Below are 26,704 nucleotides of genomic sequence, written 5' to 3'. Positions count from 1 at the left end.
CCGCCCCCCGCCCCCGGCTCCAGGCTGGCACATAACACTGAGTTGAGTTCCCTGTGCTATACACTAGGGTTTTGTTGGTATCTACATTTTGAGATGAAATTTAGAATAATTTGATATGGTTAAGAAGTGTTTGGCACTTTGATAAAAATTTCCAACAAATGTAGAGAATAAATAGTCAGAAATGGCCGTCTTTCCATTCAGGAACATGTATTTCTTCACCTGTTTCTATTTTTCTTTCATTAATCCCCTCAGAAAAGCTTTAGAGTACTTTTCATGTAGATTCTGTGTACTTTTGTTCAGTTTGAAAGTAAAAGTGAAAGTCACTCAGTCGTGTCTGACTCTTTATGACCCCATGAACTGTACAGTCCGTGGAATTCTCCAGGCCCAGAATACTGGAGTGGGCAGCCTTTCCCTTCTCCAGGGGATCTTCCCAACCCAGGGATCGAACCCAGGTCTCCCACATTGCAGGCGGATTCTCTACCAGCCGAGCCACAAGGGAAGCCCAAGAATACTGGAGTGGGTAGCCTTTCCCTTCTCCAGCGGATCTTCCCGACCCAGGAATCGAACCGGGGTCTCCTGCATTGTGGGCAGATTCTTTACCAACTGAGCTATCAGGAAAGCCCTTTGTTAGGTTTACTAGTGTTTGAATCATTCTTATTTTGATATCTTATGTATTTTAATTTTACTGTGTAGAATATATATATAATATAAAGTGTTAACTATTTTTAAGTATACAATTCAGTGGCTTAGTTATATTCACGATGTTGTACAATTATCACCACTATTTCCAAATTTTTGATCACCTGAAACAGAAACTCTATACCTCTTTTAAAAAAAAGCCCTCTCCACTCACTTCCCCTTGAGCCTCTGGTAAGCTCTCATCTACTTTCTGTCTTTATGATTTTCCTATTATAGATATCCTAGAGTATTTTATGTATTATTTTTCCTGATGTTGAAATATTTTACTAATAATTACATTGCTGTGACCAATATCATATTAGTTGAATTAAACTGAAATGAATATAAATTTTGCTAGTCAAGGAGCTGTAAACATATCCATTTTTAATTTTCAGAATATAATGAATTCAAAATATGCTTTCAAACCAAATTTAGGTTTTAAAATTATAGAAATTACTCTCCTTCCAAAACAGAACTCATTTGCTATACAAGCAAATATCATGTGGCCTGAGTTCTCAATTAAAGCATCAGAGAATTAGCTTAGCTATTTTACGGAGTAAGTCTATTAAAAGTATTACCATTTTTCTGAAATTCATTGTTTTCCAATAAGTGTTATAACAAAAGCATCATTTTTTTTCTCTAATCTCATACAGAAGGGATTATTTTAATGCAAAATTCAGATTTTCCATCAAAACTTTGTTATTCCAAGTGGGTAACTTTTCCCCTTATTTGATAGATAAGATTATATTCTTCCCTGGTGGCTCAGATGGTAGAGTCCACCTGCAATGCCAGGTTCAATCCCTAGGTTGAGAAGATCCCCCTGGAGAAGGGAATGGCAACCCACTCCAGTAATTCTTGCCTAGAGAACTCTATGGACAGAGGAGCCTGGAGGGGTCACCTGAAGTCAGACACGACTGAGAGACCTAACAGTTTGATTTTTTCACTTTTCAGGACGGTAGAATACAACTCAGTATTTGGTGACAGTGTTTGGCCTTTCTTTTCACTAAACACTTAGTTTTAAAGACAGATACACAATTGATATAATTTGCTGAAATAAACGAGACCACCAGTTACCAAGGTGGTCTCCACATTACAGTCAGCAGCATGACCTGTTTGGTACTCACAACTTTCTAGGCCCAGAGGAACCTGAAGAACAATCTCATTCAAGGCCCCTCTTCAATCTTCCTGCATGCAGGGCTGGGCCTGTGTTTGCTCTCATGCAGTATTTGTCTGAAGTCTCTAACAGTTATTTGAGAGTAAACTTATCAGTACCGTCCTTTGTCAAAAAGCAGAGGAGGATTGGTTTCTTTGGAGTGGCCTGCTCCCCTGTCCCATACTGCTGACTCAGTTCAACTTGAAGGAATGGGTGACAGTGGAATGACAACCAGATGAAGAAGTTGGCCAGTCTTGGGACCACTCTTGGAGTAAAAGCAAGTGACAATCTGCTGTGACAAGCAGGCATTGCTTCTAAGAGTTAGGGTTATGTTTCTTCCTTTGGTTGAGAAAAGGTGTCTAAGTCTGAACTAGCTTTAAGATAACAGAAGTAGCAGTCTGTGAACAAAGGTAGAGTGCACCCAGGCTATTCACAAAATGAGACAGTTGCAAGGTGTGCTACAAAACAGAAGATGAGGAAATACACTACTTTCCAAAAAAGGAGCTGCCTTTTCTTCCCCAAAGAAGAAATGCTTCTCTGGTGGCTCAGACGGTAAAGCGTCTGTCTGCAATGCAGGAGACCCAGGTTCGATCTCTGGGTTAGGAAGATCCCCTGGGGAAGGAAATGGCAGCCCAGTACTCCAGTATTCTTGCCTGGAAAACCCCATGGACAGAGGAGCCTGGTAGGTTACAGTCCATCGGGTAGCAAAGAGTCGGACACGACTGAGAAACTTCACTTTAAGCTTGACATCAATATCTGGTACAATTCTAGGACTAATTATTACTATTTAAGCAAGTGATCTGAGAGCTTTCAGGAAGACAGCATGGTTACTAGGAGCCAGTGTGAGCTCTCTGGAATGTCAGGCCAAGCTTATCTCATGCGTTATAAGTTCACTCACAAAAGAGATCATAAAAGACTATATCACAAGGCATCTGGCAAGAATTCTCTTGAAGGCAAGATACAGAAATGGTTGAAGAATTAAGCACTTTCTTTTTTCCTTATGTTGTGAATAACTGAATTTAGGCAACATGCTCTGATGGTTTAGTATCAACCTGCATTGTCCCTACTGGAATACTGCAATGGTCCATACTTGACCAAGTCCAATTTCCATCCAACATTTTGACTGTAACTTGGATGAATGTTACAAAATCCAAATCTATTAATTTTTTGATGACCCAGAGTTAGGAAGTCTGTAGAGACATGCCATGAAGGAACACTAAGGAGGTAAAAATAATACTTTACTATTATTACCAACTTGATTTGGCACTGTGCTAAACCTCCAACCTATATGATCTGTGAATCCTTACTGAATGCTTGGGAAGTATTTTTTTCCCAAACCCCTGGGAAAGGTGAAATAATTAATTTATCAAAACCACATAGCTAGTTAATGGCCAGGTTTGCATGAGCCCAGAGCCTTTGCTTATTGTGGTTAGACTCCACTTCTTAGCATCCCACCAAATCCTGATGGATAACAGCCCCAGACATGGAGCCTGCTCAGGAGAGATGTTCAGAGCTTCTCAGTGAACACAGGCGCTAGCATGGACTTTGAGCAATCAGACTAGACACCTGTTGGGACCTGAGCTTACGTGTTTGTTCTTGGTGAACAAATCATCCTGATGCAGGTGGGTTCCCTGGCATTTTTTGAAAAAAAAAGAAAAAAATACAGAAACGAAAAAACAAGCAACACTCTGCAGTAGTGCAGTTCCCTGACTAAAGCTCAGCTCTCCTGTGGAAAGATGAAGATAACGATGTGAGGTTTTATCCTGTGTACCCAAAATCTGTCGCCACAGTCCAGTAGACAATGATGCTGATGGTGATGATAAGGACAACCCTAATGTTTATCACATATGACAGCCTCTGCTAAGAGCTTAAAGTGTACTTTCTCACTTAATCACTAAACTAATCAGTTTTATAAATTCAGCCCCCAAGTGGTGACCTTGTCTGACAGCTGGTATGTATGTGGCAGAGTTAGAGTTCTGAGCGGGGAGTCTGACTTCAGAGTCCTTGCTCTCAACTACACAGGAAGGGCGAGAGAGTGTGTTTGTTCGAGAATGGGAAAGGGACGGCCATAGGCGGTAGATACAGTTTGAAATGCAGTAAGGCTACTTTTAGCTCTTTCCTTCATTCTACTGTGACCTTCTGGCATGGACAGCTGTAATCTCCATCCTCATCATTTTTATTTTGGCTCATTCTGAGTCTTCTTCTCTATTCACGTAGGGGCAGACCTGGTTTTATTCGCCCTCGTGGGTCTGGAAGGAATTTTTCTTCTGGCAAGTGAGCAGGTAACTAAATGCCTCTGCGAATATCTAGCCTCTGCCTCAGGCTACTATCACCTTGTGTCTACTCCCACTTTATTTACGTTGTAGGACTTCACGCAGAGGGACACCAGGTTTTACATCATGACGCTCTTTGATGGAGAATTAAAGGCAGTAAGGCAACTGACAGGCTAAGTGTGAGAGAAACGGACAGAGAGGAAGAACAGTGAGTAGCATCCTCCAGGCAGCTGGACTTTACAGCCCCACCAGGCCATGACGACGCATATCCAACATGACACGTCCCTCAGGAAGAGCCTGCTTATCATGCTACAGCGCGTTTCCTCGCAACTTCCACCAGTGACCACAGCAACTCTTTAGGGGTGTGCATCAATCTCCCGAACTCGAGAAGATGCACCAATCTGTACAACACGGTGCAGCCATCACTAGACCCCAGAAGGCAGGCCCACATTCTCCAGCGGCCACGCTAGTCTCCAGAGACCACAGAGAAGCACGGGCTTTAGTATCACCTGCTGAAGCTCCCTCAGAAAAGGGGGGATTCCAGATTCCACGGCCCTCAGTAGCCAGGAATTCCCATTTGGGAGCGTCAGTTTGCTCAGTCGGATACGACTGAGCGACTTCGCTTCCACTTTTCACTTTCATGCATTGGAGAAGGCAATGGCAACCCACTCCAGTGTTCTTGCCTGGAGAATCCCAGGGACGGGGGAGCCTGGTGGGCTGCCGTCTCTGGGGTCACACAGAGTCAGACACGACTGAAGCGACTTAGCAGCAGCAGCAGCAGATGCTTGGTGTGCAAGAGATGCTTCTGCCATAGAATTCCTAGTCTTCTGAGAAGCTAACTCTTTCACTCCCACTAAGCTGCACTGTGCACAGGTCACATGGCACATGGAACTGAGTCAGTCAGTTGGGTCTGTGTGTCCACTCCCCTTGACCACAGTCCTAAGCTGGGTGTGTGCCCCGAGCTGGTGCAGTCACGGTGCATCTTTGACTCTTATTCTTTCTGGAAATTAAGGGACAGTGACACTTGTTCTTTCCCACTGGTATAAATAGGAAAGTGTGTAGTCTCAGGATCTACTCGGAGTATCCTGAGGCCAAAAAGCGAGCCAGCTTTAAGATGACCATGGATGAAACAGAGCCAGAGTGACCCTGACAAACCACCAACGTTAAACCAGCCCTGAGAGGAGACCCAGGACTGTCCAATCAGTCAGTCGTGTCGGACTCTTTGAGAACCCATGGACCGCAGCATGCCAGGCCTGCCTGTCCATCACCAACTGCCGGAGCATGCACAAACTCATGTCCGTTGAGTCAGTGATGCCATCCAACCATCTCATCCTCTGTTGTCCCCTTCTCCTCCTGCCCTCAATCTTTCCCAGCATCAGGGTCTTTTCCAATGAGTCAGTTCTTCGCATCAGGTGGCCAAAGGATAGTTCAGCTATGTGAATTTATTAAGCAAACCTGACTATGATAATTTGAATGCGTTTTCTTTTTTGTGTCTTGTAACCAAAATAATCCTATGTAATACACCCTTTTTTCATTTTTTTAGAACAAATTATGTATTTTCTTCTTAAATTAAAAAATTACTACATTTTATCATTTTAAAAATAATTCACCCATAAAATTTCAAGAGATATAAGTAAAATTATTAGATCATAAAAACAGTGCATTTCAATTGGACTTGCTTTCTGATTAAATAGAATTCTCAAAACAATTTTTGCATGTGATCTCATATTTTATCTTTCCTTAGTATATTTTTTCTCAATGAGCATTCTTTAAAAAGACCAATTTTGCTTTTGAAAATGTTATTGTTTAAATTGCTTCAGCTGAGTCTGTGCATGTTTGTCCTTTATAGCTGGGTGACCTCGACTCATTAGAGCTCCCCTAATGAGGCCACTGTTTAATGTCCTGTCTATTTGTAGATCAGTGATATTTCTGTAATTCTTTAGCAGCCAGGTCACCTTGCCTCCTAGTGGACCATCTCACAAATGTATGTTAGTGCTCACAAACAGAAGGCATCACATAAAACAATGTAGATGAATAAACAATTACTCTCACTACTTAAATAATTCCTCTAATAAGTGGAAAGCATTATATCATTATATGCTTTATTTGTTTCATATTAAGGATTCTTATGAGGTGGTTTTTATATAATATGCAGTACAATGGCAACCCTAAATGGCCACTTCATGCTTTTGACTATGATACCTATATAAATTTCAGTATGGACAGCAGGAATGTACCTGATTAATTTTGAAAATATTGATATTTTGATGCATCTACTGTATACTAGACAGTGCATTCGATGATGTGAAAGTCAAAGTGTTAGTTGGTCCGTTGGTCCGACTCCTTGCCACCCCATGAACTGTAGCCCGCCAGGCTCCTCTGTCCATGGAATTCTCCAGGCAAGAATTCTGCAGTGGGTTGCCATTTCCTTCTCCAGGGGATCTTCCTAAATCAGGGATCGAACTCATGTCTCCTGTGTCTCCTGCACTGGCAGGCAGGTTTTTACCATCTGAGTGGGTATATATTACTTTCTAACATTATATTCTAAATGACATAAGAGAGAAAGATACAAAGTTCTGTAGGAACAGGAGGACAGGGTGTGGAGAGGACCAGAGTTGAGGGTAGGGAGAGAGAGAAGAATCAAAAGAAGATCTCAAAACAATTCCTATTGGAAGTGGGTTTTTAGGGCTTCCCTGGTGTCTCAAATAAAGAATCCAGCTGCAGTGCAGAAGACTCAGGTTCTCCTGGTTCGTGTTGGGAGGATCTCCTGGAGAAGGGGATGGTTACCACTCACTTCAGTATTCTTGCCTGGAGGCTACAGTCCATGGGGTCACAAAGAACTGGACACAACCGAGTGACTAACACTCACACTTCAGGCATTTGTTAATGTGTGAGAATGGGTGTACTTCCAAAGTGAGCAAAGACACACAATTAGAAAAGCACAAGAGAAGTTCTATAGCACAATCAGTTTGGCTAGAGAATGGGGTGCATGAAGGGAAACAGAAAGAAACTAAGTCAAGAACATAATACTCAGCCTGATACCTAACGGGACCCCTTGACTGTCGTGCCAAAGAATGGCAAGTAGGCAGAAGCCGGATGGGAGTCCCTCCCTGCAAGATGCAAGTGTGCTAGGTCAGACTCATGAGCTGAAAGGTTTTGTCTCTCTAAAAACTAAGGTGTGTGTCCTGAGGCAGAAGGAAATAGAAGGTACACTTAATTGAGGTATCAGAGAACAGAGTTTTGGGCTGGCAGAGCATGAAAAAAAAATTAGAGGAGGGAATTCTGCAAGATAGAGACCTACAGATGAAGTAAACAAAAAAATCTGCATGGAAATTGTGCCTCAGCTGATCTCGAAGGATGACACACCTGAGAGAGATCCCAGTAGGCATGGAAACAGCAGAAGTTGGAAGATGAAAGAACTTAGCCAGCTGTTCACCACAGGGAAGACAAAGTTTAGAGTTTGTGTTTAGCAGGTTAACTGTCCATTAGAATTAGAACTGACACTCTTTAAAGGAAACAGAATCCAGAGTCTCCCCCATTTATTAGTCATGATGTCCATGGCAGAATTATAACATTCTGGCCTCTAAGCAACTATAGTGAAGAGAGCGCCTCCATCACCACTAACCTGCAGTAGGCGTGCAGCAGATGTGAGAAACAGAACTTTAAGTCACTTACTGTTTTAAGCTTTTGATTCTGGAGACTGGTTGTTATTTCCACATAACCTAGCCTGCTCTGATTGAAAAAAAAAATTAAAGATTCCCTCTATCATATTAAGAGAATTTCCTTCTATTCTTCAGTTCAGTTCAGTCGCTCAGTCGTGTCCGACTCTTTGCAACCCCATGAATCGCAGCACACCAGGCCTCCCTGTCCATCACCATCTCCCGGAGTTCACCCCAACTCATGTGCATCGAGTCGGTGATGCCATCCAGCCATCTCGTCCTCTGTCGTCCCCTTCTCCTCCTGCCCCAAGTCCTTCCCAGCATTGGGGTCTTTTCCAATGAGTCAACTCATCGCATGAGGTGGCCAAAGTATTGGAGTTTCAGCCTCAGCATCAGTCCTTCCAGTGAACACCCAGGACTGGTCTCCTTTAGGATGGACTGGTCGGATCTCCTTCTGTTCTTAGTTTGTTTTAAAAATAGAAATGGGTGTTGAATTTTATCAAATGCTTTTTACCATCATTTGAGATGCTTGATTTTTACCCTTTAATACACAAATATAAACACCATTAACTGATTCTACTAACGTTAAGCCAATCTTATCTTCCTGAAATAAAACCAAGTTTGTCATGAGATATGAATAATTTTTATATATCAATAGATTCAGTTTGCTAGTAATTTTGTTGAGAAATTTTTCATTAATATTTATGAATGAGATTGTCGTGGAAGATTCCTTCTTGTAATTTCTTGTAATGTCCTCGTTGGTAGAAAGTTATGTTACATCATAAAAGGATATAGAATCTAAATTCTCTGTTTTCATTATCTGGGGAAATTTGAGGAAGATTTAAACTATTTTTCCATTAAGTCTTTGGCACAACTAACCAAGCCTTCTATTATCTCTGTATGAGGAATTTTAATTATGAATTTAATTTCTTCACTTGACATACTACCCTGTGTACTTTAACTTATTTTTCATTTTTCAGGTTTTAGTGTCAGTTTTGGTAAGTTACATATTCCAAAAACTTGACCATTTAATTGAAATTCCAAAGTTTTAGGCATAAAGTTGTTTATAATATACTATCAACATATCCTATCAATGTCTGTAGGGCCTAAATAACATTCCCTTTTTCATTTCTGACATTGGCTATTTTTGCCTTTTTTTTCACTTTTTTATTTATTAACTTTTACAAGTGTTTATCAATTGTATAAATCACGCCAGGGAACCAATCAGTGTTTAGTTTTAATGCTCTCACTTACATGACTGTGTCCTATTTTAATCTTACTGTGCTTTTATACTAATAATTTATTCTTCCTTTGACTTTCTTTTACTGTTCTTCCTGTCATTTATTGAGAGGGATACTTAATTTACTGTTTTCCTTGTTTATCTTTTTTTATAACATGTTTAAAGCTACATATTTCTTTCTAATCCTATTTTACTATCTCATATGTGTTAAATATTTTAATACATTTTTGTAATATTTTAATGTAATATTTTTGTAAGTTTTTAATATGTAATTTATGCAATATTTTAGTCATTATGCAGTTAGAATACTTAATAATTTCATTAGAATTTCTTATCTGACTCATGGGGTATGTAAAAGTATGTGTCAATTTCAAAATATATGGGAATGTTTTAGTTATTGATTTTAAAAAAAGGCTCTCTAACATGCATTGCACTTTGGTTCTATAACCTCCTTCGTATGCTTTCCATGCTTTGATATTTCTTGAGGTTTGTTTTACGGCATAGGATCTGGCTAATTTTTATAACTATTCTCTACGCGTCTAAAAAGTGTCACTTGTGGTGGATGTGGCACTGAGCTTTGTAAAGAAGAGAAGATGCTCAGGGGATCCAGATAGGATTCAGCTCCCCAGGTCCACAATTTTGCAACTGTACAACATGGACATTTTTCTTACATTTCACATGCCTCAGTTCTGTCACCTGTGAAATGAGGATTATAGTAGCTAGACTGAATAATACGATTTGAATCCTATCTGGATAAACCAACTGCATTGAAGATGTGGTGTATACACACATGATAGAATATTATTCAGCCATAAAACAAATACAATTTTGACATTTGCCGAAACATGAACGGACCTAGAGGATATTATGCTTAGTGAAACAAATCAGAGAAAGACATATACTGTATGTTATCAGTTATCCATGGAACCTAAAAATAAAACAGAACAGTGAACATAACAAAGTGGAAACAAACTCACAGATAAAGAGAACAAACCAGTGGTTAACAATGGGGAGAAGGAAGGTGGAGGGGTGAGACAGGTGTATTGTATTCAGAGAGACAAAGTACATGTATAAAATAAATAAGCTGCAAGGATATGCTGTACAGCATAGAGAGTAAAGCTAACATTTTGTAACAACTTGAAATGAAGTATAACCTGTAAAAATACTGAATCACTACACTGTATACCTGAAACCAAGATAAAATTGCGAGTCAGCTATAATTCAATACAAAATGGAAAACATATAAACCAAAAGTTAAATAGGGCTTCCCTGGTGTCTCAGCTGGTAAAGAATCTGCCTGCAATGCAGGAAACCCTGGTTTGATTCCTGGGTCGGGAAGATACGCTGGAGAAGGGATAGGCTACTGACTCCAGTATTCTTGGGCTTCCCTGGTGGCTCAGATGGTAAAGAATCCAGCCTGCAGTGCGGCAGACCTGGGTTCACATCCCTGGGTTTGGAAGATCCACTGGGTTGGGAAGTTAAATAGAAACAAGGTGAGACTTAAAAAAAAATAGTATAAAACATAAAATACAGAAACCACTGGCTGGCAATAAACTAGAGAGAAAATATAAATGAATACTATTATCCTCATTTTATAGATGAAGCAACAATGTTACATGGAGGGAAGCAACTCGCCTCAGGTCATGCGGCAACACGTGGCAGGTTTATAAGCTGCGCAGTCTGATTACATAGAAGCTACTCACAACTAGCACACCATCCTGTTGATCTATATCCAGGAGTGGGAAAGTCATAAACGCTAGTAAACAGGAAGATAATTGGTAACTGAATGAGGGGGGAAAGGATATAATGAGTTAGGAAGGAAAAAAAAATAGACACCCAAATCCTACAAATCTATAGTAAATATTCATGGAGAAATAAAAGAATGGGCATAATGTACTGATAAAAGAAGGGAACAAAATACTATTTAAAAAGAACAATGAGAATAAGGTAAAATTAGATAATTAACACATTATCCAATCATATTTCTGGGCGATAAAGTCAAGGAAATTCCCCAGGAAGTAGAACTAAGACAGAGATGGAAAATATGAGCAAAAGGCTAACAAAATGAGAGAATCAGCCCACAAGGTGCAATGTATTGTAGCAGGAATGACAGCAGAGAAGTAAGAGAGAGTGGAGGGAGAGCATCATTAAAGGAATAATACATGAAAAGCTTCTAGGGCTGGAAGACGTATGTCTCTAAACTGAAACTTCCCAGGACAATGAATTAGCACACAGCCACATCAAAGCCTATCAACGTGAAATTTCACATTACCAGAGATGAAGAGCACAGCCAGGAAGCTCTCAGAGACTGTGGGGAGTGAGCCACAGGCAAGTGGCTAGAAACAGGTGGAAATCAAGACTTTCAAAGCAGTGTGAGGACCCGGAAGGCAGCAGAGACATGGCCTCAAAATTCTGGATGAAAACGATTTTCAATGTGGCCAAACTAATAAGTGTGATGGTAGACTTTTCCGATAAGCAAGGGCTGAAAATATACACCTTTCACATACTCATAAGAAACTTCTGGAAGATGTGCACTTCAAAACATGAGGAGGAAAATAGGGCAAACAGCTAAGCAAAAAAGAGGTCAAACAGGAAAGAGGAATAAGGAGAAGCGGCAGAAAGGGGGAGGGCACGAGGGGTAACTCCAGGGACAGAAAGGGAATTGATGAGTTGCCTGATGCTCTGAAAACGGGGAAAAGAACGTTCATTTCCTAGATCCTGAAGCATTTGGGGAAAAAAAAATAGCAAGCAGGCTTCTCAGGTGGTACAGAGGTAAAGAATACACAGTCCAGTGCAGCAGATGCAAGCGTCTAGGGTTTGATCCCTGGGAATACACAAAACAAGCAAACAAAATGAGAGGCAATGATCAATACTGAGGAAAATAAGTGGCCTAAGAGAAAAATGGAATCACAGAAATTGTGCGATTCGCAGTGGACGGTTGTCTGCTGTTCAATCGCTCAGTCGTGTCCAACTCTTTGTGACCCGATGACTGCAGCACGCCAGGCTCCCCTGTCCTCCACCGTCTCCCAGAGTTTGCTCCAATTCATGTCCATTGAGTCAGTCGTGCTATCCAACCATCTCATCCTCTGCCACCTCCTTCTCCTCCTGCCTTCAATCTTTCCCAGCATCAGTATCTTTATCCAATGAGTCAGCTCTTCGCCATCAGGTGGCCAAAGTTTTGAAGCTTCAGCTTCAGCCTCAGTCCTTCCAAAAAATATTCAGGGTTGATTTCCTTTAGGATTGACTCGTTTGGCCTCCTTGCAGTCCCAAAGGACTCTTAAGAGTCTTCTCCAAAACCATAGTTCAAAAGCAACTACGTCATCATAAGAGTGAAACAATTGATTACTGATTTATACAAAACTTGCACAAAATGATATTGAAAGGCTTGAGGAAGAAAGAAGGCAATTTTGGGTAAGAGAGGCAATGTCTTACCATTATTCCATGTGTGATAGCCCCCTCAAGAACCATATTGTTGGAACAATCAGACAGTGGGAACTCTCTCTCAAAAGAAGTTTTCAAACCAAGGCTCTTTCCTTGTGATAAGTGATTATTTCTCCTGTGTATTTGTGATCATCACGGATTATTTGATTTTCCTTTTGTCATCTTATTATTATTATTATTAATTATTTTTGCATGCTCCTTTGGCTTTTTTCAAACAGTTGTTGCCTTATTGACAGTGTTTCATTTTTTTTTCCTTAGTACTTCATCTGATGAGCTTCCCTGGTGGCTCTGACGGTAAAGAATCTGCCTGCAATGCGGGAGACCTGGGTTCAATCCTTGGGCTGGAAATATCGCCTGGAGGAGGGCATGGCAACCACTCCAGGATTCTTGCCTGGAGAATCCCATGGACAGAGGAGCCTGGCGGGCTACAGTCCATGGGGTCGCAAAGAGTCGGACACGACTGAGCGACTAAGCATAGCACAGTACTTCATCTGATATATCACCTATTTTAATCTACTGATAGATACTTTTAGGGTCTAAATGCAAACTTTATGCTTCTTTAATTAGTCACATCATGAATGAAGCAGTTTTCCAGATTTACTACACACAAGAAAGTGATCATGCATCTGTCTTCTACCAGCTCATTTCCAGACTTGCTCTCAAGCCCAGAGTCTTGCAGCAGGGTCTGAGGAGTTCTGGCATAACCTTGACCCCACAGCCTTGCCTTGACCCCACAGCAGCAGCCTCAACTGGGGGCTTGTTAGAGATGTAGCATCTCAGGTCCGCTTCACATCTACTGATTGTGGAACCTTCATTATCCTGGGGTCTGAAAACTATTCATGTGAGCAGTAAAGCCAGGAAGTGGTGCTTTAGAAGGTAAGCAGCCCCCTTGGTTTGGTAGAGATTGTACATAGATTTTAGAGCCCAAGGTCAGGCCATGGAGGAAGGACTCTTACTCTCTCTCAATCAAGAGGTTTGCTCTTTTTCCGGAAGCACAAAATATCAGTCTAGCAGCTGACTGTTCTTCCAGAACACGATGTCATCACGCAGCCCAGAGGGTCATGTCAACAGCATCTTTATTGTGAATATTTTTATCAATGTAAATTCAACTTCTTTACACAGATGAAACTTTTCATTAAATTCTACTTTTCTAAAAAAAATTAAAATAACTACTCCTGCCTTCTTTTTCCCCCCAATATAGCTTTTAATTTAAATGTTTAAGTGTTATCTGCTTTCATATGTAAAAAGAGCTTATATTCAGATTTTGTTTTCCACAAACCAATTTGAAATTTAATTTTCATGGCTGATGTATTTGCTTTCACATTTTAACTTTATTTTGTGCTTTTGGCTCTTAGCACCTCCTTGCCACCTACTCAATTTCCTTCTTTTAATGTATAGACTCTTTAAATATTTTTATCTTCTCCATTGACTCTGAAGGTTTATACCCAAATTCTCTGGATTTTTTTCTTGTTGTTGCCACTTAATATATAAAATAATTATTTGACATTTCATGCAGTTTTGAGACTCTTTTCCATCAACTATTTAAACCTAACTCTACATTTAATGACTCTTAATGCAACTTGCTTTTCAAACTGTGACATCCTCATTTCTGGATTCTTAACTTGACTTTACTCTCAGAGTTACAGCACATCCACGGTTACCTTTTGTATGAAGGACAGGCGGGCATTACTCTCACCAAGTCCATCCGTCTTCTTCTCCTTTTTCTTAAACCAGTTTCCGTTCAGCTTATTACATCGTGCCTTCTCACTCAGATGAGTAAATGCACATAAGTTATTTCTCCGCCAGCTCTCACTGCTCTCTGGAATTTACTCTTACAAAAATCGCTTAGCCCGTGCTATTGTTATTTCTTTGTGTGTTCCATCTTCCCCCCTCTCCAGATGTTTTTCTTTGTAATGAACCTTTTCTACCTGCAAAACAAGGGCCACTTTTTATCTCTGAAAGCTTCTTTCCATCCCCCGTCACTATCATCTCTTTCCCTGATGTTTTGGTGACCCCCTGGGGACCTCCTGTAACTCTGAGCTCCTGCTGGTGTCCGCTCTTCTCCACTGTATACTCTTTCGTCACGTTGCTTGTCATCCTTGTCCTTTCTAAGGGTGGTTCTCAAGGCGGCGGTCTCTGTGTACTGTTCCATGTTGTGCAGTTGATGATTTTCTGTGCCTCTGGGGAATGCTGATTCTGCTGTAATGTCTTCAGTTTTCCTTTTGCCACTCAGTGTTGGCTTATTTTCATGTGAGTCTGGCCTCATCTTGTGAATTTCTCCCTTATCTTTCTGAATCCTGAGGATGTCAAACACATTTGTACGTGTTTCTTCTGGGTCCTAGGCAAAATGCTGTTGAGGTTTTCTTTTTTTTTTTCCTGTGATAATTCATGTTTTCTTCCCTGTGTGTAGCAACTTGTTTTGAATGGCTCCCATGTGGCTGAGTTATTGTTACTGTTCTTGCTTTGGTTGAAGAGAGAGAGTTCTCAACCCCTGCAGGTTGGTCTTGGAGCCTCCTGGTCCCCCGGCTGCTAGAGGAATCCCCTTCCACATTCACAAGGCAAAGTTTCCAGTGACTTCTTCCTGGGATTGCTCTGCTGGATTCAGATGGATTCATGTTCTCGTCACTGGATGGAGAGTACGGAAGTCTACAGTGCAGTCTGGATTGCTCAGAGGGTCCCTCCCACTTCCTCCTTGCCTCCGACGTTTTGATGTTGCTTTAGCAATCAATGCTCCATTGCAATACCGAATAGTCTATACTGGGGATTTTTTGTACTTTCTGACCCAGAATAACTCAAGAAGGTAGAAAAGAGACAATGGGAGGTGGAAGGGGAACACCATAGTGATGCCCTAAAGCATCATAAAGGGAGCAAGGTATTAAATGAATGTCCACTGTTTCCGTTATTACTTGATGACCCCACTTGGGGTCTTGGGCCAAGGAGAAAAGAAGATAGTGACGTGTCTTCTTATCCCTTTTTATATCAGAAATTGTAGAGACACTGAATGTGTCCATTTCTCTTTATAGTATTATCAACCTTTTATTTAGTTGAAATAAACCCGAGATTCTAGAAATGCATAGGCAGTTAATCCCATTGACAGCTTCACAGGGAGTTTACATATTTTGCTTTGCCTTGAGAAATATTCATTATCTCTGAATCAGAATTCAAGAAAAGCTGTTATAGAACTTCTAGCTGATGGTGGTGGTAAGGTTAACTTTAGCCCTGGAAGGAGTCCAGATCTTCCTAGTAGTGTGGTCTGAAAATAAGGTACATACGGCCATGATAAGTTATGCCAGTTACATGCATCAGCCTGCCTCTGGTTCAACGAGCTTCCTTCCAGAGTTCAACCTGAAACATGTAGCTTGCGAACGCAAGGGCTTTTCACACTGCGCTGGAACCGTGCATGACCTCGCATAGTTAGTCACTGTTCTTTGCTGAGAGAAGTTTGCCTTTCAGTGAAGCAGACAAATTGAGAAGAAGCAAGCCAAGTGAGATTTCAGGGTAAGAGTATAGTAGCAGAAGCCCAGGATGGCAAACAAGGATATCTCCCGAGAGAGATTTTCATTGCTTCTGGAACCTTAAATGATCAAATCCATGCATATTAATAGTTACATGCTATTGTTGTTTGGTGGCTAACTTGTGTCTAACTGCTTGCAACCCCATGGACTGTAAGCCCGCCGGACTGGAACAAGTTGCCATTTCCATCTCGAGGGGTCTTCCCGACCCAGGGACGGAACCTGAGTCTCGTGCGTGTTGGCAGGTGGATTCTCTACCACTGAAAGTGACCATTCCCTGACAGGTCACATTTACTGCGTTCTTCATGTTCTCACTCATCAGTAAATGACCTTTAGGGTGTGGTCATGTACTTAGAACACATCTCTTCTCTCTTAACTCACTGAAGTATTTTCAAAACACTTAGATCAAATAAGATTGAAAATCCTTTCACCTTGCCCTACAATATGCTATTTTGGGATGTTTTATTTGTAAATGGTATAATCAAAGTATTACTAAGAAACTCTCTTTCTGCCCTTCAGCGTTTTCATCAGGGCTAGGAGGAGGAGACTGCTGAGGAGGCAGAGATCCCAACGTGAAAAGCTGATTGTCAAGAAATTTTGACAGATTTTGGAAATTGTGGCCGTTCTGATGGGTGCAGGAGAAAAGGATAATGCACTTTCAAGATAGTTTCTGGGTAGAACGTTCTGGGCCTTTTGTGTTTATCAATAAAACTGGTACATCATTTTCAGAAGATGTAGCATTTCAACTAGGATTTAACATATTTAAAAATCATGACTTGTTGGAAAGAATAAATCACTCCTGGAAAAGGTTTCAATATAACTCAGGATTATATATCCTTCCAGAAGGCCTTTAAAGATCAGCCCCTTCACTCAGCTGATGCATGGGTGGAAACGAAAATTGGTTTTTAATAAAGTTGGCTCAGACAGTAAAGAATCTGCCTGCAATGTGGGAGACTGTGTTCAATCCCTGGACTGGAAAGATCCCCTGGAGAAGGGAATGGCAACCCACTCCAGTATTCTTGCCTGAAGAATCCCATGGACAGAGCAGCCTGGTGGGCTACAGTCCACGGGGCTGCAAACAGAGTGACTAACACTTTCTTTTGAAGAGTGGTTTTCCCTTCCACACTGCTTTCACAGCAGGCCGCACTGCCCTCTTATTTGTCTTCACTTTCTATGTCTTGGTGGAAATTGGGAGTGGTCAGTCACGGATCTCTTAGAGAAGACATGAGAGCAAGTTTTTAAGCTGACTTGATTTAAGCAGTGATGGAAGCACTGTCCCAAAATAGGGAATTCTGATGCCACTTTGAAGTGAAGTCGCTCAGTCATGTCTGACTCTCTGCGACCCCATAGACTGTAGCCCACCAGGCTCCTCTGTCCATGGGATTTTCCAGGCAATAGTACTGGAGTGGATTGCCATTTCCTTCTCCAGCGGATCTTCCCGATCCAGGGATCGAACCCGGGTCTCCCGCATGGTAGACAGATGCTTTTACCGTCTGAGCCAAGAGGGTGAAATCAATATAACAGTGGCCACGGGTCAGATTAAGTTATCCAGACTGTGGGGAATAAACGCCCCTGTTCTGAGCTATCTTGTTCTTGTTTCTGTCAAACCCCATGGCAAGACCTACCCCTGAGACGGTGAGTTGGGGGGGGGCGACGGGGGGGGGTGGTGCCCGGTATCCAGGAGACCAGGCAGGGGTCCTGCCCATCACCCTAGGCAGTGGTCCATCCTGGAGCCGCAAGTGAGTGGAACTAGGGATGGCGAAGCAAGACTTGCTCATTCCGTGTGCCATGGGGCGGCCAGGCCCAGATCCAGTGGGTGAGATGCCTGGGGCCGCCCTGGCTGGGAAGGGGTGGGCTTTCCTCTGCCCCTGAGCTGCTCAGGGGCGCTGACCCCTGCTTTTACTCAGCAGCACTGACAAAACCGGGAGCATCCGCAGCAGGGCAGGTGGGCAGCCGCGGGGCAGGCAGCGTCTGGGGGCCTGCGGGGGCCGGGCCCGGCCCCTGGGACTGGAGGAGCCCTGATGGGGCACGTTAGGACATCTGGAGTTTCTGGCCCCAAAAGTCGGTTTATAAAAATTCCTGCAGAACCTGGGGATAAACCTCAGTCTGTTGGGTCTTATTGCTTAATTAGCGAGTTGTCAGGAAGTGGCAGCATATTACCTGAGTGATGCTGTCTTCACCTGTTCACTTACTTTTTATCGGGATAATGAGCTGTGGAATGACAGGAAGAATCTTGTTCCCCCCGTGTTCCAGCATGTCGTGGATTCCTTGCCGAGCGAAAAACTCATAGGGAAATGTCATTTCACAGAGCCCATCAAAAAACAGAGGCAGATAATGATGGTAATCCAGCTTCTCAATTTCTACCTGAAAGGAGAGAGAGAAAAAAAAATGTCATGTGAAAACAAAAGTGAGGCAAAGCGTGGCTGAGCCAACTGAGAAGCTGTCACCAACTTAGGAGAAGTAAGGTCTTCAGAACTTCGGGAAGATTTTCTTAACCAGCTCATCCAATGACCGGAAGTATACTGCCGTGTCTTTAATCTAGAAATGAGGTTAAAATCATCACTATTTAAATCTTACCAGATTAAAATCATCATCTACATTGGGAGCATTTTAGTATTTTGTGGGGGAGGGGGGGGTCCTAGATTAATTTTTTTTTACCATTTGGCACAAAGGCAATACTGAAAAGGGGTTCAAGAAATCCATGGTATGTATACTGAAAAGATTTAAAATGGGGGAAAAAAACAGCTGAGAAGAAAGAGATTAGCATCTGAATTTCCAAAAACAAGAATCTAATTGCACATTAATATATCTTATGATATATGTCTTTTCAGGACCTGGCAAATATGAAAGTGAGGGGTAAAATATGATCCCATGGACGTCTCCTGGAGCTGGGTGTCAAGAAGAATGTTGGGGCCCTCAAGAAAAAAGTGGGAAAGACAGACATTAGGCTGAACTTAAATAGACCACTGACACATGAAAATTAAAATATTCCAAATCTCTCCTCTGTTTCTTCTGGGGGCAGAGATATATCTCTTTTCCACCTCTATATACTTCACTCTCAATAATGTCTACATGACCTCCTGTCCAGACCTTTGCAGTTGTATCAAGCACCAAAAGGAATGGGAACAAAAATTCCAGAAGAGAGAAAAGAGATGGTACGCTGGGAGCCGTTCACGCGTAGATTTGATCTAGTCCAGACCCTCTACTGTGTGGCATAGCCATGACCTGACTTAGTACCGCAGGTGACAGACGGGGTGGTGAGATCACGGATGGACAGAAGGCGATAGACTAGGATTGTGGGTATCGCACGCCTTCAGGCAAAGGATGCACTGTTCCCAGGAAGACGTGCAAATTTCCCCGGTTTTCAAGTCCTCACGAAAGCACCCAGCTTCCAATTATCACTGTAAGTAAGTGAGGATTCCATCAGGACCTCAGAGAAATCCTTTTACGTTAGGAAGTTTTCAGAGCCTCCACTTCTTGCCCAGAATTCTGGAGTGTCTATCCTGCCTGCCCCTGGTGTGAATAACAGATAATAACTCCTCCACATTTCTGAGTGCTTACTATGAGTCTGGGTGAATCAAATGTCCTAAAATTCCCCAGGTGGGAGGTCTGTCTCCAGACTGCTCGTGAATTACCAGCTAACTAAGGAAGTAAGCACTTGAGATTTGAATGTTCATGTCCTTTTGGAAGTAGGGCTTGGAAAATAAATCCTAAATGGAGGTATATATAGATATAAATTTTACTTTGTATTGCTTGGATGATTGTAAAATTTGCTTTATTCATAGTAAAAGTTTATGAAGTTTATATTTAATACTAAACTTCTCAAGGATTTTTGTGTATTTGAAAACATTTTAGAGCGCTATTTTTCACAATTTAAAAAAATCAATGCATCATTCAGCTCCAAAAAGTACAGTGTGGTTGTCTACAGTTTTACCTTCTAACCTAATTTTATAATGTGTCTCCTGTACTATATTTTTTAATTTTTTGCTAAATCTTTTTAAACCCATTGTTGCTTTTTACATATGTCTCTTATAAAAGAGCAAATCATTACATTTTGTACTTTAATATGAGCTAAGATTTTGTATTTTAATATATGTCTGGTTAATGTCTGTCATCTTAATTTTTGATCTCTGAATATTACTTTTCGTTTACTTTTTCCTTTCAATTTTGTAGTTTTGTTATATGGATTGTTTTATTTACATTTTGGTGTGTGATGTCTTTAAAGACAAAATAGCCTGTATAAATATTTCATTGCAACTATGTTACAGCTTTCTCTAACATTTAAACAATGTCTGTATCTTATTGAAGTAGGTTAAAAATATCCTACTAAGATAACTGACATGCCCATTTTCCCTTGGAATTTTGTTGATTTTTTTTTTTTTTTTGTATGATTTGGAGCAACGACTCCAACATCAACAATAGCACCAATGAAAATGTCATTTTACGGTACCAGACACTACTGTGAATACTTATGTGTATTAGTTCACTTAATCCTCATAACAGCTCCAAGTACGTACATGCTCTGGCGCTCAGTCATGTCTGACTCCTTGCGATCCCCTGGGCTGTAGCCCTCCAGGCTCCTCTGTCCATGGGATTCTCAAGGCAAGAATACTGGAGTGAGTAGCCACTTCCTCCTCCAGGGGGTCTGCCTGACCCAGGGGCCAAACTTGTCTCCCATGTCTGCTGCACTGGAAGGTCAATTTTTCACCACTGAGCTGGCTGGGAGGACCAACAGCTCTAAGAGGTAGGTATTATTGGCATCTCAATTTTCAATATGAGGAAACTGAGGCACAGAGAGGTTTAATAACTTGCCTAAGGTTTGCAGCTAGTTGGTGATAGAACCGGGCTCCAAACCCAAGCAGGCTGGCTGCAGGGCAAGATACTACTTCTTAGGCTTTTTGTTAAGAGTATCGAAGTTCAGCATTACTATAATCTCCCTTTATCCTCTTGTCTCTGTCTTCTTTATCATTATTAATGCAGTTTGTCTTAGTCTAATTGAATAATAATTTTGCTATCACTAGTTTAGCTACTATACCTTTTTCTATCCTTTTGCTTTCTTCCTCCTGTGATTTATATAACATGTAGCATTATATATATATTTTATATATATGTGGGGGTTGACGATAAGCTTTTATTTTTATTCTATTTAAATTTTTTATTGGAGCACAGTTGCCTCACCATGCTGCGTTAGTTTCTACTGTGCAGCAAAGTGAATCAGCCTTACATATACGTGTACCCCCTCTTTTTTGGATTTCCTTCCCATTTAAGTCACCATCGAGCTGCAGAGAGCAATGAGAAGAATTCCCTGTATTTTAAGAGTATCTTTTCTAAGTACCTCATAGCTGGATGTGTTTTTTTCCTCTCCTGTTTTACATTGCATATTCAAATGACGGATTCCAAGAATGCACATGATTTCAAAAGTTTTAAAAAAGAAAGGAAAGCAAAGGGAGAAGGGATACGGGAAGGAAAAGAAAAGAGAGCGTTTGAAAGGCAGCAACACTGAATGAAGGACCGCGAGAGATTGAGGAAGGAAAAAAGATGACCTCCAAGTCTTTACCTCCTCCTAGCACACATGGTATAGTCTGCCTGCAATGCGGGAGACCCGGGTTCGATCCCCGGGTCGGGAAGATCCCCTGGAGAAGGAAATGGCACCCCACTCCAGTGTTCTTGCCTGGAAAATCCCATGGACGGAGGAACCTGGCAGGCTACAGCCCATGGGGTCGCAAAGAGTCGGACACGACTGAGTGACTTCACTTTTGAGCACAGTGACCACAGCATTTCTTTCATATCATAAATTCTCGTCTTGGAAGTTCTTCTTCTGGCCTGTTTATCAATTATTTGGCATGTCTATTTCACTAAGATCTATTGTCTTAATAATGGAATAACAACTTGCCATCATATTTTGAGGATGGAAACTTCTTAAAACTCTAGACATGTTGCTACTTGCCACAGGGTAATTTTTCACACATAACTTTCTTTCCTGTTTACATATCTCCTAAGGTTTCTTCTTTATCATTATAACATTGTTTCAGTTGATGAACTTGGCCTAGGCCTTAGGAACATTCTTACACTCCATTTGCAATCAGGAACTCTGTGTATTTGTTTTGTTTTGAATGCTCTATCTGAAATGATGTATCTGACTTGCCTCTACTGTATTTTTCTTTGTATCCGAAGAGTTCCTTCTCATTACCACATGACTTTCACAGTTTTCCACAATAAAGGTGTCTGTGCTTCTTTACCCTCCTTCTCGCTTTAACCCACTTCCCTATGGCTTCGCTGCTCTCACTTCTACCCAGGTCCCCGGTGACATTCACTCTGCCCAGTGCTCCGGCCCCTTTGCGGCTCTCATCAGCATGGCACAGTTGATCTAGTGACGATGCCTTCCCCAGGCCTCCTGACAGCGTGCCCCTATCACTGCGGTTCATCCTTGATCTCCCTCCTTCAAATTCTGCATCCAATCCACCAGAAGGTAGATGGATTCTGTCTCCAAACAGACGCTTAGTTCACTCACTTCTCCACCGTTTTATTTACTACCCGCTTAGCCTAAGCCCCCAAACCTTCCTTACCTGGATTACTGCAACAGCCTCTAACTAATCTCCTCTGTGGGCTTTTCCTTCCTGCTTCCTTTCTCTGCACATTTGGGTCTTGACCTGCTGTGGCCCCTGACCAAGGTCCCGCCAGGGCCTCCCTGACCGGTTGTTCCCGTCCCTCCACATCGCCCTTCTGCAGCGCTGTTCCCTGCACAGATGGTGACTCTTCTTTCCCCTCTCCTTCCTCCTTAGAGACGCTCCCTGAACGCACCCTTCCTCTCCTCTCCAGACCTCTCAGGCGCTGACCACGCCCTTTCACCCAGACTTCAGTCCACCGAGGCCCTCTCACCACTGCCTACTGCTCTGATTTTCCCTGGGGCTCTTATCATTTATTCATCGCAGTTTCTTAAGTTCCGTTGTGTGGGGAGCTTGTCATTGCCTAGAAGGGTGTTTGGCACATCATGGGTGACTACTCAGTAAGCATGTGTTTGAATTTTAATTCTGACCTTTTGAATCTGTCCTCTGGGTTAACTCTTTGAGAAGCGTACTCAGCTGCAGAACAAAGGCTAGATGGCGAATGACCATATCTGGAGCCGAGGGTGGGAACCACGGCAGAGTGCACGGAGGCGCTGGTGTCAAACGTAGACTGTGCCGCGAGGAAGCATGTACATTTCTATACCCTTAGGTACCCTACAAATAAAATGCCATGTTTTCTTCATTAAGGCTGCAGTGATTATTTATATTTCAGGAACTTTGTGAGTATTTTAATAGACAATCAGCACAGGCTTCTTGATGCTTCTGTTTACCCTCATTTCACCAGAAATCATTTAGGGTTTAATAAAATGCTGTTCTGTTTACCTTTAAAACTTTAGAAGGAAAAGTTTCTGTTTTTCACAGTATTATCAAAAACAAACATATTAATGTGGCTCTATAATTAATATGTTGGAATAACACAAGGTCATCTTTCTAAAATATCTAGACGTTGAGAATAATGCAAGATTAAAACAAACTAGACATAAATTAGTAGATCTCTTATTTATCTTTGCATGCATATTTGCCACGTGACAACTACTATCCTTTAGAGGCCTTTTAAATTGCTGGCTTCTTTTATTCATTTAAACTTACAAAAGATCATTTTTACCGTTCGTGTAGCAGTAAACCTTTTTCAGTTATATAAATTAGTTTTCTTTTAAGATAACTTCTTCATAACAGATAAATTATAATTTATGTTTCTTTACTATTACTGTAAAAATAGTAACTTTCAAACTACTATAAAATTTGGGAATTTTTCTTCAAAGTTGATGCAAGAACTCCAGAATTCAAAGAAAGCTGTTTGAAATGAGACAAAGAACAAGGGCTGTTTTGAACATATCAGATAAAATTTCATGGTAAAATACTGATTGATGACAGCTTGGATATTAAGTCTAAAAATATCAAGTATTTTACTCACAGAATTTCTCTCTTTTAAATTTATGTCTTATAACTTTTTAAAGATCACATAGGACCTACAAGTTGATCTCTAAATCTTACAGTGACCTTTAGTGAAAAGCAATACAATTCTAACTTCACCTCTTCTATCAAACATGCTTTTTTTTATCCCTATATGCAAGGAAGTAATGCTGCACTGAAGGATCAGAAAACCAATGAGGTTATGAGTCTCACTTTTTAAAAAAACTCAAATAAAAAACTTACTCTTACACTTGCCATACCCTTGCTTCAAGTAGCAAATGAAGTATCATTAATAGTATCTGTTATTAGGAGTCCTATGGTAATAACCGAGAATCTTGCTTAGAATCACAAAAATCTGAAGAGGTGCACTTATCTATTAATGTATTATGACCTCATCTAGACTTCTTATGACATTTCTAACATAAAGCTTTACCTTACTATTTTCAATCCTTAAGGCAACTGTTAAACTGCTACAAGAGAGCTTACAAATAAGCATTGTTTACAGATTATATTGGAGAAGGAAATGGCAACCCACTCCAGTAATCTTGCCTGGAGAATCCCATGGACAGAGGGGCCAGGCGGGCTACAGTCCATGGGGTCCCAAAGAGCTGGACATGACTGAGCAACTAACACAGATGGTATACATAACATGTTTCAAACACAGATGCACTTCTCTTTTTCAAATGTGTGTGGATGTGTTTGTGACGAAGAACCCCTGGTGGCTCAGATGATAAAGAATCCGCCTGCAATGCAGAAGCTGGGTTCGATCTCTGGGTTGGGAAGATCTCCTGGAGAAGGGAATGGCAACCACTCCAGTATTCCTGCCTGGAGAATCCCATGGAGAGAGGAGTTGGCAGTCTATAGTCCATGGGGTTGCAAAGAGTCAGACACAGCTGAGTGACTAATGCTTTCAGTACATTTTCTCAATGATACCAAATATATAGCTAAAATCCTGTAATAGTACATGATTTAAAAAGTAAGACTTTTAATGTGAAAAATGTTTTTTAGTGTCAAAAAGGAAATTCACTCAGGAAGGATAATGTGGATCCTTACACTGTTATAAAGTCTAAAAAAACCCAAAATGCATTTAATTTGAAGTTGAAGTTAGGAAATCCTCAGATGCTAGAGCTAAAGACAAAAACCAGAGTCACAGAGATGATAGTGTCTGACCCTAGGTTGTGTCAGACACAGATCACATCGTAAGACTGAGAATGAGCTTTTAAAATCTCAAGAGTTAGGAAAAGAGAGCATTTGGCAAGAGAAGGGAGTTAGGCTGAAACTCCTGCAACTTGCTGGAACCCTTAAGGTGCTATCTCACTTGTGAAAAGAGGACCAGAAACTCTTTCCACAAATTTGTAGAAATAGGAAGTTTAATGCTTGACAAAGCTCTTGCTGGGAAAAACTTCACTTCAGGAAACAGAAACCCAAAGGCATTAAGGAATTAATCAAATAAGTCAAGGAATTAAGGAAAAAAAAAATGTTTTCAGACCATGGAAAGGAAACTTCTGGGGCTCAGATAAAAGCAAATTACAGAAGTGTTCATATTTGCTTAACAGAAAATATATACTATCATTAACCTTAAAATTCAATAGCAGTTTGAAGAATAGACTGGTTCCAGATTAAACGAGAATAGGGGTCTGGATCACAGAACTGAGGGGTCAACACAGACTCTTGAGGCAATGGAAAAGATGCAGATAAATCCCAACCCAAGATGCTCCCACATTTCACTCATGGGACTTCAGAGAGGACGGAGTATGGAGAAAGGGGGGTTTGGAGCAATAATGGTGGATACTCATTCAAGATCAAACAAAAGTGTGAATTCTCAGATGGAACATGCATATCTAGACACCTTTTTGATAAAAACTATAAAACTCCAAAGTCAAGGAAAACATTTAAAAGAAACTAGAAACAAAAGGCAGATCATATATAAAGGACCAAAATTAGACTTAACTTACATGTCTAACTAATAAAATAGAGGCCAGGAGGCAGGGTAAGAACCTTTCAATGTGCTGAAAGGTTTCAGTAATTGTTAATCTTGAATACAGTACTCAGCAAAATCACCATTTAAAAATAAAACCAAATTAAATGTATTTGGCCAAGACACAGACCAAAAGGTTCATTGTTGTTTGTTTGGATTTTGTTGTTGCTGTTATTTTAACCCAAGGATTATCACTTCAACCAAAGGATAAAATTTATTAAAAACTGAAGTGCACTGAGGACAAAGAAGAGATGGAAGAGATAATAGTATACATTTTTTCAAAAACATTGATAAGACTAAATAAACATTGACTATAAAAATGCAAAAATCATTCATTACAGTGATTTAAAGGTGGATCTGTGGATACTAGGAGGGAGAAATAAAGATGATGAGAGAAAAGTGACCTGCCTCAGAGTAAGGCCTTTGCATTGACAGGGATGAGGATAAAATGATTAACCTTAGACTTAATTCAGCATATTAAAGTGCAAAAGATACGCACAGAAAGAATAGAAATAAAATTAACTTTCAAGAGCAAGACCATAGCAGAGGGAATAAAGCTCTATCAACATTACAAAAGGCTGACTGAACATCCCACCTGCCTCCACAAGAAAACACGAAGAGAAGAAAATATGTAGGATGAATCCAAATAGTTAAATAATCATAGTAAATGTAAACAGATTAAATTCTCTAGTTAAAAGATTCTGAAGAGAGGGAAAATATACTTCAGCTACAGATTTGTTTATAAGAGGTATACTCAAAATATAATGTTAGAAAAAGATGGAAAATAAAGG

The 26,704-nt window shown here is 40.9% G+C and overlaps 1 protein-coding gene across 2 annotated transcripts in view; it reads right to left on the bottom strand.

Annotated features, from left to right (window-relative positions):
• The window catches only part of PACRG (parkin coregulated), a 535,154-nt gene that overhangs the window by 241,522 nt on the left and 266,928 nt on the right, over positions 1–26,704 (bottom strand). For both annotated transcript variants that reach the window (XM_068985431.1, XM_068985432.1), the window contains exon 3: positions 18,149–18,320. In XM_068985431.1, coding sequence (XP_068841532.1) covers positions 18,149–18,320 — 172 coding nt within the window. The remainder of the gene's footprint in view (positions 1–18,148; positions 18,321–26,704) is intronic.

Source organism: Capricornis sumatraensis, chromosome 13 (genome assembly GCF_032405125.1).
Source record: "Capricornis sumatraensis isolate serow.1 chromosome 13, serow.2, whole genome shotgun sequence".
Classification (NCBI taxonomy): domain Eukaryota; kingdom Metazoa; phylum Chordata; class Mammalia; order Artiodactyla; family Bovidae; genus Capricornis; species Capricornis sumatraensis.
This window is presented reverse-complemented; position numbering and strand designations above follow the sequence as displayed.